The following is a 14415-nucleotide window of genomic DNA, read 5'->3' as shown; positions in this document are numbered from 1 at the left end:
ACTAGGGGAAGAAAAGGGCTTAGCTCTTTTCCTCAAATGCATTGGATCAAAATTTTGAGACAGCCATTTTGTTCAAAATAGTTCAAAGATCAGATGTAAAAAAAATTGGGGGTAGACACAAATTTCCATTTTGTGGGGGAAAACGCTGTAAGTTAAGCACGGGGGCAAATAAGGTTTTTGTGGAAGGAATGGTTGTGTAAACTTCAGAAGGGGCTTACTTGATTTGAAATTTGAAATTCTAGTGCCCTTTTTAAGAGTCAAAAGTAATTGGAGGGCAACCACCTTCCCAAGCCCCTTTTTTTTATCAAATGCATTCAATCAAAATTTTGAGATAACCATCAAATTAGACCAAAGATCATAGACTCTGGAGTCAACACCCCCCCCCCCCCAGAGTATAGGGACAAGTTTGGTAAGTTTTTTTTTATGGAGGAAGTGGTCATATAGACTTTGGAGGAGGCACATTTGATGAGAATTTGATAGTCTTAGTTCCATTTCAAGAGTCAAGTGACCAGGGGGAAACTAGGCCCCAAACCTTGTTTCCCCATACAAGTTTGGTTGAAATTTTGGGATAGCCATTTTGTTCAAAATAGTTCATATATATATATATATATATATACATATATATATATATATATATATATATATATACATATATATATATATATATATATATATATATATATATATATATATATATATATATATATATATATATATATATATATATATATATATATATATATATATATATATATATATATATATATAACAATACCTCTGGGGTTGACACATCCCCATAAAGCATGGGGTCAAGAGTTTTAGGTTATCCTCCAGGGGCATATTAGGTATTATGGAAGGGTTGGCTGTATAGACTTTGAAGGAGGCTCATTTGATTGGAAATTAGAAGTTCCAGTTCCCCATTTTTGGAGTCAAAAGTGAGGAGGGCAACAGGACCTCTACACGCCCTCTTATCCCCTAATTACATAAAAAAACTAGTTTTTTTAACTGAAAGTAAGGAGCGACATTAAAACTTAAAACGAACAGAAATTACTCCGTATATGAAATGGATTGTCCCCTCCGCAATCCCTCGCTCTTTACGCTAAAGCTTTTAATTGTTTTAAAAAGGAGAGTTGTGGCAAAGAATCAAACTTTAGCGTAAAGAGCGAGTGATTGCGGAGGGGACAACCCATTTCATATACAGAGTAATTTCTGTTCGTTTTAAGTTTTAATGTCGCTCCTTACTTTCAGTTAAAAAAAACTAGTTTTTTTTTTATGTAATTTCAGAACGTTTTTGAATTAATGCATGTTTGGTTTTGGCTCTCCGCACATAAATTATTAAAATGAAATGTGTATATTAATTCTTTTTTGGCTAAATGACTTTCTCTTAGATTTGATCAGACGATTTTGAGAAATAAGGGGTGGAGAAGGAGGCCTAGTTGCCCTCCAATTGTTCGGTTACTTAAAAAGGCAACTAGAACTTTTAATTTTTAACGAACATTTTTATTAGTAAAAAATATACGTAACTTAAGAATTAACTTACGTAACAAACTTTCATAATCTTATATTTTTATTATGTATACGAGGGGGTTTGTACCCTCGTTAATACCTCGCTCTTTACACTAAATCGTATGTTTTTTCCCAATTCTTTAAGAATGACCCCTGAATCAGAAAGGCCGTAGAATAAATAGTTGAAATTACTAAAAATACTTTAGCATAAAGAGCGAGGTATTTATCTCTTCCTAAATGCCTCGCTCTTTATGCTAAAGTATTTTTAGAACCCCTCATATGCGTAATAATCTCTGTTCGTTTTAAGTTTCAATGCTACTCCTTCCTTTCATTTGAAAAAAACGTTTTCATGTTTGTTTTTCATTGTTTTCTTATAGTAATGCTAGAAAATCCTGCGCCCTTTTTCTTTGAATTTTTCTTTCCCCATGACAGATTCATCCAAGGAAAGATCCTCCAACATAGCCCTCTCCCCTCAGCCCCACCCCCAATTAAAATAAAATCCCCCTGAAAACGTCTGTACACTTTCCAATAACCATTACTAATGTAAACACTGGTCAAAGTTTGTAACTTTCAGCCCCTCCCCCAGGGATTGTGGGGGAGTAAGTCATGATACGCTGAATCTGATAGTGTCATTTTCGTTAAGATTCTACGACTTTTAGGGGGTGTTTCCTCCTATTTTCTTAAATGATGCAAATTTTCTCAGGCTCGTAACTTTTGATGGGTAAGACTAAACTTGATGAAACTTATATATTTAAAATCAGCATTGAAATGCGATTCTTTTGATGTAGCTATTGATATCAAAATTCAATTTTTTAGAGTTTTGGTTTCTATTGAGCTGGGTCGCTCCTTACTACAGTTCGTTACCACGAACTGTTTGACAGGTCAAAGTGTGTAACTTGTTGCCCGTCCCACGGGGACTGTGGGGGAGTAAGTCGTCCCCAAAGACATAGTTATAAGGTTTTTCGACTACGCTGAATAAAATGGCTATCTCAGAATTTTGATCCGTTGACTTTGAGAAAATAGTTAGCGGTGGAGGGGGTCTAGGTGCCCTCCAATTTTTTCCGTTAAGCTTTTAATTGTTTTAAAAAGTAGAATTGTGGCAAAGAGTCAAACTTTAGCGTAAAGAGCGAGGGATTGCGGAGGGGACAACCCATTTCATATACAGAGTCATTTCTGTTCGTTTTAAGTTTTAATGTCGCTCCTTACTTTCAGCTAAAAAAATTAGTTTTTTTTTATGTAACTTCTGAACGTTTTTGAATTAATGCGTGTTTGGTTTTGGCTCTCCGCACATAAATTATTAAAATGAAATTTGTATATTAATTCTTTTTTGGCTAAATGGCTTTCTCTTAGTTTTGATCAGACGATTTTGAGAAATAAGGGGTGGAAAAGGAGGTCTAGTTGCCCTCAAATTTTTCAGTTACTAAAAAGGCAACTAGAACTTTTAATTTTTAACGAATGTTTTTATTAGTAAAAATTATACGTAACTTAAGAATTAACTTACGTAACAAACTTTCATAATCTTATATTTTTATTATGTATACTAGGGGGTTTGTACCCTCGTTAATACCTCGCTCTTTACACTAAATCGTAAGTTTTGTCCCAATTCTTTAAGAATGACCCTGAATCAGAAAGGCCGTAGAATAAATAGTTGAAATTACTAAAAATATTTTAGCATAAAGAGCGAGTTATTTATCTCCTCCTAAATACCTCGCTCTTTATGCTAAAGTATTTTTAGAACCCCTCATATGCATAATAATCTCTGTTTGTTTTAAAGTTTCAATGCTACTCCTTCCTTTCATTTGAAAAAACTTTTCATGTTTATTTTTCATTGTTTTCTTATAGTAATGCTAGAAAATCCTGCGCCCTTTTCATTGAATTTTTCTTCCCCCATGACAGTTTCCTCCAAGGAGAGATCCTCCAACATAGCCCCCTCCCCTCAGCCCCACCCCCAAACAAAATAAAATCCCACTGAAAATGTCTGTACACTTCCCAATAACCATTACTGTATGTAAACACTGGTCAAAGTTTGTAACTTGCAGCCCCTCCCCCAGGGATTGTGGGGGAGTAAGTCATCCCCAAAGACATAGTTATTATAGTTTTCGACTATGCTGAACAAAATTTTGATTTGTTGACTTTGGGGAAAAAATGAGCGTGGGAGGGGGCCTAGATGCCCTCCAATTTTTTTGGTCGCTTAAAAAGGGCACTAGAACTTTTCATTTCCGTTAGAATGAGCCCTCTTGCAACATTCTAGGACCAATTGGTCGATACGATGACCCCTGGGAAAAAAAAAAAAACAAACAAACAAATAAACACGCACCCGTGAATTGTCTTCTGGCAAAAAATACAAAATTCCACATTTTTGTAGATAGGAGCTTGAAACTTCTACGGTAGGGTTCTCTGATACGCTGAATCTGATGGTGTCATTTTCGTTAAGACTCTACGTCTTTTAGGGGGTGTTTCCCCCTATTTTCTTAAATAAGGCAAATTTTCTCAGGCTCGTAACTCTTGATGGGTAAGACTAAAATTGATGAAACTTATATATTTAAAATCAGCATTAAAATGCGATTCTTTTGATGTAGCTATTGATATCAAAATTCCATTTTTTAGAGTTGAGAGTGATTAGAGGGTAACCAGCCTCCCCTCTCCACTCTTATGCAGCTATTTTGTTATAAATAGTTCAAAACGCAAAAAACTATAACTTAGGGGGTTGAAAATCTCTCATAGCCCCCGGGCAAGGGTTGTAACTTATAAGTTGTTCATTGTTAACATATATGGTTTTAGTAGAGGACGTGGGCGTATTGGCTTTGGAGGGGCTCATTCGGTTGGAAAATGAAACTTCCTTCTTTTTTTCTAGAATAAAAAGTACCCCCCCCCAGTTCCCAGGGAAAGGGGTGTGAGTTATGCAAGTTGCTTATTGTTACTTTGATACTTTGTCTATTTTAATGCTCGGGTGCACTGATTTATGAGGTAATTTAGATTTACAGGGCATGGGCTGTGAATTATGCAAGTTACTTATTGTTACTTTGGTTTTAGTTTTGATATTTCAATGAAACTTTGATGCTGAAAAAAAATCTGATTTTGAAATAGGGACTTTTGAAAAACTTGAAACTTTGGCAATCAAAAGCAAACAAAAATTAGTTTCTAAAAAATTCCGGAAAAGAAGTTGTTGAAAGAAAAGTAAAGGAGTTTTCAGCAATTAATAGCATCATTTATCCAATATTCAGTTTAATTTTACTAGTTCTTCCCAAACCTGTTCAAGACACATAAAGTTTTTGTTACAAACAAGAGTTTGGCTACTGCCTGTTTCCCTAACTACAAAAGTCTAAAGCCTACTGCATATTTGGTGCTTTGCTAAAATGAATTATATTACACATAATTTTTTGTACTTACTGCAACATTAAAAATTAACTAAGAATTTAAGGAAAACAAAATCTTTAGTTGATCAGTTTTTTGCTATTATATCATTATATATGAAATATTCAGTTTAATTTTATTTGTTCTTTCAAAGACTGTTCAATACACATATAGTTTTCAGTAAAGTGTCAATGATGCACTAAGCTTTATACTTTTAAAGTTACAAAGGGGGGGGGCAGTAGCCAAATTTTTGTTTGCAGTGATTTCTGTTTGTTTTAAGCTTGATATGCATTTTCAATTAAGTTTTACTCATTTTTAGGTTTATTTATTCATTTATATTGGTACCTGTAAATTGTTTGTTTCCTATGATTGTTTATTTAATTTCCGTTCGTTTTGGATTTTATTTATTCTTCCATAGTAAGGGAGTTTTTGTTCATGGATATTCAATTTGAATTTTACTCGTTCTAACATTTATTTATTCATTTATATGGTATATGTTGTGTGTTTAATTGCTATTAATTGTTTATTTAATTTCTGTTCGTTTTGGGTTTTATTTATTCTATAATAGCAAATTCTGGTCGTTATGAGTTTGAATTATTACAGATTTTTATTTCTACTGATCTTAAGTTTAATAAGGCCTTTGATTTTCTTTGAAAAACTTCTTCCTCGGAAAGTATTTATAATTAATGTCAATTAAAAACCTTATAAAATCAATTAAAAAAAACTTTACAAAAGAAGTTTTTCAAAGAAAAGTAAAGAGCTTCATTAAAGCAAAAATGAACAGAAATAAAACTGTTAATTTTCAAGCATAAAACTGCCAGAAATTACTATCAATAAATTAAAGAAATACGAAACAACCAGAGTGGTTACATGTCGGAGCGTAACTTTTTATGGGGCAGGGGCGTAACTTTTTATTGGAACTGGGCCTTCCAGACATCAACCCCCCTCAGGACCTCAATTTGGCCCCCCCAGCTGAAATTTAGTTCCTGCGAAAAACTTGTAAAAACTAACATAAGCCTGCATAATTCAAGCATATGAGGTATGAAAAAACAGGTCAATTTTCTTTAGTATATCTTTAACCTGATTGTACATGGCGCATTTTTTTCCTCTTCATTCTCATTTTCCCTTGATTTTGGAAAAATTGCTCCCACTTTGCCCCCCCCCCCCCAGGATTTTAATGAAATAATGCCATTTGTCATATGGCTGAGACCCCCTCCTCCACTTATTGGCGAGATTTTAGGGGGTAAGACCTCCCCCTGGATTTTGAAAAATATCTTTGGGTGGGGGTTTTTTTTCATTAAAAAAATGCCTTTTTTTGGTATTTTCATTGGAAACGAGAGAATTTGTTTCCCCCAGATTTTGAAAAATATTTTTCCCTCTAAAATTTTCATAAATTAACGCCACTACCCTCAGTCCCCTCCTCCAGGAAAAATATGAATATTCATCTGTGAGATTAGCTTGGCTTAGTTGTGGAACATTGTGCAATTTGACTCTGGCAAATTTCAAATCATGCTTACAAATGCAGGATGGAAAAATTCTTTTCCTAATGCTGGCCCAAAAGCCCGTCAGGAAATTCCGAGTTTTTAATATATTTTTTCCTCTTTAGAATAATTTGCACTGGTAAGTCACCCTAAATGCTCTAACCTCCCATAAGTCGTAGGTCTTGGGACATTGTTTCAAGGGAGCATGTCAAAACATAAAAACATTTATTTTAGGCTCAAGCTTTGAAGATTGTGTGTATGAATTGAGTACCCATTTGATAAATATCTTTGGGGGGAGGGGGAAGTTCCCCTGTGTCCAGATTGATTTATAGCATTTTAGGATACCCCCTTCATAAGAACCATATATAGAGATCGTTTTTCCAAATTGTGCTATTTATTTCAGTAAGAAGCATAAGAGATATTATTAAAACGATTGTTTTTAAAGATTTGTACTTTTCAAGAAAAGTGTCTATTTTGAGATATTTAATATTAAAAGGTTATCTTTTTGGAGTAAGATCAAATTTTTCCTGTGTTAATTAGATTAATGTTCCGGGGCTGTATTTGTTGTGAATCGAATTTGAATAGTTTCAATTAGTGTGTATAGGTTGATTCTTTCTCTATTGAGCTTTTATTGTGATGACTTTTGTGGGAACTCTTAAATTAAATTGATTTAATTTATTAATTAATTTATTTCATTTATTTCAATTTTAATTTATTTATTTATTTCAATTTTCAATTTATTTCAATTTCAATTATTAATTTATTTCAAGTAAATTAGCTTGATGCTGTCTTGGACAGGTAGTGCTGTGTTAGGACATGGCTGTGTTTCTCGGTAAGTTCAATTGTTCAAATGATTAGAGATCATGAGTTATATGAAAAGAACGTCAATTTTGTTGATAAAACTTGGAGAAGTTGTGGTCCCAACACTTCTTCTCCCTGCATACATGCCTAGTGTTGAGAATATTTTAAATATTGGAATTATTTTCGATTTTCTTTTTCAACAATTGGATTAAAGCATATATTGTGTTAATTTATTATTGTCAGCGTTTTTTTTTTTTTTTTTTTTTTTTTTTTTTATGGTAGGCCAGACTTAACCTTGGGTCAAGATTTCCTCTGGTCTGTATTTCCTCTGTGTATTTCCTCTGGTCTGGTGGTATAGAGCTCCATTCATATGTAGGTCCTAATTATATAGAATTTAAAGAATTTACTTATTGCTAATGAATTAGTCAACTTAATTGAATTTATTATTGTATTGGATTTATTAAATAATAAATTAATAAAATATAATTTCTAATTAAATAATTTCAATTATTTACTTTTTTTTAATTTTTAGTTTTTATTTCAGTATACCTGGTCCTAATGATAAAATTTAAATTTTTAGTATGATTACATTGAAATCTAGAGTAAATCTATTGATTAAAAATGGTGGTTAAATTGAAATGTAAATTTAATCGAGTTGAAAGTTGTGTTTCATTATTGTTGTCAGGATGTTTTATTGGTGGATTAAACATTGTCTATTTTTCGGTAGGTCGATATTAAACTGGATGGTTTATTGGATAAATATTTGGATATTTAAACCTATTAATTAAATTTAATTAAATATTTTATTTAATTAATTTCACTTATTTTTATAGAATTTAAGGAATTTACCCAATGATTTATATTTTCTCATTTTTCTCTTAGTACGCCTGCACCTAGTCCTTCTCCTTCTAAATCTACATACGGATCACGTCAAAAGCCCGATGTGGTTTTATTGCCAAATTCTTCATATAGACGATACGGCAGCAGTAGCTATGCCCCCTCAGAATCAGGGCGTGAGTCCCAAATGTCAGGCTTTTCAGACTTGTACTCACGTGCTGACACATTATCCCCAACGCCATCTATGTACGGGAAAAACTACGAAGCAAATGGTTTGAAAACAAGGAAACCATGCAATTGTAACAAATCGCAGTGTCTTAAACTGTATTGTGAGTGTTTTGCCAATGGGGAATTTTGCCATAATTGTAATTGTTTGAATTGTTTTAATAATTTGAAACATGAAGAAGAGAGACAGAAAGCAATTAAAGCTTGTTTAGATCGAAACGCTAATGCATTTAAGCCTAAAATTGGTAAAACTAAAGGGAACAACAACACAACTGAAAGAGCACACAATAAAGGGTGCAATTGTAAGAGATCAGGCTGTTTGAAAAACTATTGTGAATGTTATGAAGCAAAGATAGCCTGCTCTGAGAGGTGCAAATGTATGGGGTGCAAAAACACAGAGGAAGCATTGTGTCCTAACTCAGCAGCCAAGGAAGAGAAACTATCACGAGTTGTGAAAGGGAGTAGAACCAAGTCAGGCGAACCTAAACCCCCCAGATCCTTCAGTTTTATGACACAGGATGTTGTTGAAGCCACATGCCAGTGTTTATTAGCTCAGGCAGAGGAGGCTGTTTTATCTGATAAAGGAGCAGAGGCTATAGAACAACTTGTTTTAGAAGAATATGGAAGGTGTTTAGTACAAATTATTGACTATGCTAACAAAATGAAGAGCTAACTGGGTCTTTTCATTCTACAAAGTGTTGTATAAACCATAAGCCAGCCTCACATTGATATGGAGTTCAAGTTTTTACTGGTTTGAGTGGCACTCTTTTTCTGTAACCTGGTTCGTTTATTACCCCTGTATTTATAATTTCTTACTGAATTTTATGAATTGTCATGTGATATGCTGTTTTTTTCTAGTTAAAAATTCAACTATAATCTCTTTGTTGGATTTAATGTCAAAGACGCCATAATTTTAGTTATGGTTAAAGGAAATGATGTTACAGTCATGCATACATCAGGGTTAATACCCCTAATTCCAGTTTTGGCAATTTTGAGTTTAGTTTTCTTTTGTTTTGTATGCTACTTTGTCAGTTTGTTACAAGACCTGGAAATTTGAGCAAAAGTTTTTTTTCAAAGGAGTAGGAATAAAGAGTTACCAAATATATTTGTCAATCCTTATGTCCTTACAGAACACGAATAGTGTGAGAGCAATGTTATGTAGCATTGTAGGCTATCCATTTTGAGCCCAGTGGCTAGTGGCCCCTGATAGTGGAATCCAGATGTGGATCTGTCAATGACCTCTTTAAAATCAAAACTAATCTTCATAAATATATCTACTACTACTACTACTATTGACAACTCACTGCTGCACAAAGCCGTCTGAGGCCAGGACAGCTAAGCATGCTTCTCCTCCATCCCAGTCTATTCAAAGTCTCCCTCTTCACATCCTCCCAAGGAGTTTCTATTTCCCTTAAAAATTGTCTTATGATATCCATCTACCCCACTCAGTGCTAATAGGCTTATCGTTTGGCCCTAGACGGCTGCCTGACGAGGATTATCTTGGGCAATGCGGCAATCTTCATCCATAGAACATGTCTGAACCATCTTAACCTTTCTCTCATTATAGCCCTAGAAAGCAGGCTTGAACAAAATTTTTGTACAGCTTACTGTTTGAGATACATTGAGTCAGATGGATCGCCAAAACAATTCGTTGGCAATTTCTCTGAAAAATCTCTACCCAATCCTCCTCCGTTTTTCAGAGAACCCAGGTTCCGGAACCATAATTGACTACTGTCATTACTTTAGCTTCCAATAGTCTAATCTTGGTTCACGGACCCAGCCTTTGTAACTGGGAAAAACAAACCTTGCGTGTGGGCTATTCTATTTTTAGTAAATTCAGTGCCCCCACCGTCCCAGCAAATAAGTCAACCTGGGTAAGTGATGGTGTCCATTTGATCGAACTTATCGTTAATCTAACATCATCTCTTCACCTTCACTTATTACTGGTCTAAGCGACTTTGTTTATAAACAATAATTTTCAGGTCTATTCTTGCACCCTGAACTCATAAAGCCTTTAAAAATTTAGTAATTTTGTTAACACTTTCATCTAGGATACATAAATCATCAGCATAATCCAACATAGGAGTTTTACTTCCCCAATGTATTCCGTGTTCTCCCATCACCTTGCTGCACTCCTTAGGATAAAGTCCATCGAAATGGGCCATAAAAATAGGGGTAGGACGCAACTCTGCTTAACTCCTGCGCTGGTTCGAAACCAGCTCCAAACCTCATTTCCTACCTTAACTGCAGCAATGTTACTCTCGTAAATACCACTAATCACTTTGATGTATTTATTTGATATATCATACAAGGATAAAACCGTAGCTAAAGCTCTTCTATCAGCTGAATCAAACGTTTGCTCCTAATCTATAAATCTGAGGACTAAAGGGGTTTGATGACTCTGGCACTTCTCAGTTATTGACCTAAGAGTAAAAAATTGGTAAACACATTTTCTACCTTTTCTAAAACCGCACCGTTCTTCTCTTAAAACTTTATTACTGCGTCTCTAAGTCTAAAAAGTATGATCATAATAAGTCATTTGCTTCCTGCAGAAACTAAGCTTATGCTTCTATAATTATCGCACTCACTCTTATCACCTTTCCTATTGAGGGATATAATTAGTTTTCCGAAGATCGCTAGGTACTTCCCCCTTTTCAAAAATGGTATCAATAATGTTCAGTAGATTGTCTCTAAATTCGTAACCACTGCTTATTTCCTCCAAAATAATCTTCCATAACATCCAACACACCCCAAAATTTGTCATTTCTGTCCATATTTTTCTGTAACTCTGTCACGGTTTAGCATATTCTCGAAATGTTCTGCCCACCTCTCTTTAACTCTTTCCTTATCACTAATTGGGGTGCCGTTTTTATCTTTAACCGGGATAGGTCCAGATTGACTATTTCCTTTCAATATATTAACATGCCAGTTCGATATTTTACTGTTATGCTGTGTGGCTTATCTTCCAGTTCTTCAATAATTTTATCAAGGCCTCTACTTTACACTTCCTAATATCGTGTTTTAATGCTCTCTCTAATTTCTTTAAGTTTGTGATATATCACTCAAATAATTCTCAAAGAAGTCCCTGTCCCTCTCTATTAAGCCTAAATCATCTTCACTTTTGTTTACAACTGATTTTCTATTTTTCTTCCCATAAACACCATCAGCGACTTCACAAACTATTTCCCTAAAATTACTTATCTATCTTCTATATTGCCAAATTTTAGCCTGTTCCCGGAAAGTTCTTTTCAAGATTCTCATCAGTTCCTTCCAATACAGGTACCCTTCCTAAATTTTAGCTTTAAATTAACCCAAGACACTATTAGATCATGATCTCTGTTTTTAACATCAATAACAGCACTCCTATATACCCTAGTGTCTCATATCGATCCTGCCAGCCTGTGGCTTATAAAAACACAATCAATAAGGTTATCTGTCTTGCCATCACATGAATACCTTGTTAACCTATGGGCCATTTATGACTGAAAATTGTACTCATTATAACTAGATTGATTTACCAGTAAAACTGCAAGAGTCTTTCCAGTGTTATTTTCTATTCCTTCACCAAATTTACTTAGGCTTAGATACCATCTATACCTATTTCTACCGACTGGGGTATCAAAATTCCCCAATAAAAACAAAAAAGGATACCAATCCTCCAGAGCCATTAGATTTCAGGTTCTGGGTCTTTTTTATAAAAACTAGTTAGATGCAGAGATTGTGTCTTAAAGATAAAAGGATAAAGATCCTCCAGGGCCATCGCTGGTGCTCAGGGCGTCGAATGAACGTTTCAGTTTTGTTGGGTTTTTTTTTTATATAGACTTAAGATTCATAGATTGTTTCTTAAATATAAAAAGATAGAGATCCTCCAGGGCCATCGCTGGTGTTCAGGGCGTCGAAACAACGTTTCAGCTGTTGGGTCTTTTTTTTTATAGAGACTAGTAAGATCCATAGATTGTATCTTTAAAATAAAAGGATAAAGATTCTTCAGGGCCATCACTGGTGCTTGGGACGTCGAATCAACGTTCCAGTTGCTGGATCATTTTTTTGCAGGGACTAGTAAGATCCATAGAAAGCGCCTTAAAGATAACAGTATAATGATCCTCCAGAGCCATCGCTGGCTCTCAAAAATTTTTTTCTTTTTGTGTTTAACTGGCTAAAATTTCAGGTAATGAAGACATTGCAATCAGAATTTCGCGACCCTCATCCGTAATGAATCTGGTTACAATGACTCTTGATTTCCTTTTTTTTAAACTGCAAAGCAGAACTTTGTTAGTAAGTGATTTCAAAAAGCATTTATTGTAAAAAAAAGGCAGTTACTCGATTTTTTTTAAATACAAATTCCTTTTATTAGCCAAAAAAATACATTTTCTATATAAAACAAATATATATTAATTTTAAAGCTTTTCAAGCTAAAAAAGTTTTAATTAAAAAAAAAGGATTGCTATCAATGAATAAATGAAACCCAGAACGAATAGAAATTACAATGAATAACCAATTCAAACTTAAAACAAACAGAAGAAGGACTAACGCCTCTCAAGCCTTCTAAAGACCAGAGTCCCATTTGCGCTTTACTAAAAAAGAAAACAATTCTTGTAACGTTTCTAGTCTAAAATTATTCTCAATAAAGTGCAAATCACTTCAACCTACAGGGGACTTAGAAGGGGTTATTTCTAGTCCCGTTTGTGCTAGTTTCTGTTCGTTTTAATTTTGACTTATTATCCACTGCATTTTCTGTTCGTATTAGGTCTCATTTATCCATTAGCAGTGATTTCTATTCGTTTCAAGTTTGAAGTATTAATTATATTTATTTCTGCTCGTCTTTGGTTTAATGTTGCTCTTTGACTTGTTATGAAAACCTGTTGTTTTAGCAAGTTTTTAAGTAAAGTTAAAGGGACAAAAACTTTAATATTCATGTCTGATTAAACGCAGTTTGCGACCTCACTACACTTTTCGCTCTATACTGTGTGCATGATGACTTATTTTGTCCATTGTAATAAAGATTATGACAAAAGGACTGGACACACGTTTTTGGCACCGATTTGAGCTTGAAAAATTTCCTAGTTTTCGTTGCCAATTTACAAAAAAAACGAGCTAAATTATAATTAATAATTATATCAATTAAATATTACATAGTAAAAAAAAACTCTTATTAACAATAAAAAAACAATTAAATAATTCATTAAGAACGAATATAAAGATTTTAATTAAGATTTTTTATAATGAAATGAAATTTAAAAATATTAAGTATTTTAATAATAAAAGAATTTGATAATAATAAAAGAACCAAATAACAAGTTGAGATCCACCCTGCGACTATTGATAGCAAACAGCAGACTAATGGTGTCCATGATGTTCAGTTTTGAAATCTCGCGCAAATGGGACTAATGGTGTCAGTTTTGAAATCTCGCGCAAATGGGACTAATGGTGTCCATGATGTTCAGTTTTGAAATCTCGCGCACTTGGGACTAATGGTGTCCATGATGCTCAGTTTTGAAGTCTCGCACAAATGGGACTAATGGTGTCCATGATGTTCAGTTTTGAAATCTCGCGCAAATGGGACTAATGGTGTACATGATGTTCAGTTTTGAAATCTCGCGCAAATGGGACTAATGGTGTCCATTATGTTCAGTTTTGAAATCTCGCGCAAATGGAACTAATGGTGTCCATGATATTCAGTTTTGAAATTTCGTGCAAATGGGACTAATGGTGTCCATGATGTTCAGTTTTGAAATCTCACGCAAATGTGACTAATGGTGTCCATGATGTTCAGTTTTGAAATCTCGCGCAAATGGGACTAATGGTGTCCATGATGTTCAGTTTTGAAATCTCGCGCAATTGGCATTGTTTTTATATTGCTATCGTTTGCCCAATGAGCTTCTGAAATCGGTGCCAGAAAAAAGCTACGTGTGTCCAGCCCTTAAAAATGAAAACTGTCGAAATTGTGAGATAGCTAAAAACAGGTCTGCAGATGAAAGACGACAGATTGCCAAAGATTGTCCTTTTCGGCCGAACAAAAGCATTCTCATACTCCGAATGGAGTATGAGGATGTCGTAACGAAAGATTTATGGGAAACAGAAATTCTCGGGAGGGTGTAAAAATGGAGACTTTGAATAGATTGGGATGGAGAAGGAGCGTGCGGAGCTGTGTTAGTCTCAGGCACCTTGGTGCTGCAGTGAAATGTTATAGTATTAGTAATTAATTTCAAGA

General features: G+C 34.3%; 1 protein-coding gene across 2 annotated transcripts in view; it reads left to right on the top strand.

Moving 5' to 3' along the window:
• LOC136035613 (protein lin-54 homolog) overlaps positions 1-9307 on the top strand; it is a 33442-nt gene extending 24135 nt beyond the window's left edge. For both annotated transcript variants that reach the window (XM_065717498.1, XM_065717499.1), the window contains one exon: positions 8025-9307. In XM_065717498.1, the coding sequence (XP_065573570.1) occupies positions 8025-8877 (853 nt within the window). In that variant the 3' untranslated portion in view covers positions 8878-9307. The remainder of the gene's footprint in view (positions 1-8024) is intronic.
• The last annotated feature ends 5108 nt before the right edge of the window (positions 9308-14415 follow it).

Source organism: Artemia franciscana, chromosome 14, assembly GCF_032884065.1.
Source record: "Artemia franciscana chromosome 14, ASM3288406v1, whole genome shotgun sequence".
Lineage (NCBI taxonomy): Eukaryota > Metazoa > Arthropoda > Branchiopoda > Anostraca > Artemiidae > Artemia > Artemia franciscana.
Note: the sequence above shows the minus strand (reverse complement) of the source record. Positions and strands in the feature narration are given on the sequence as shown.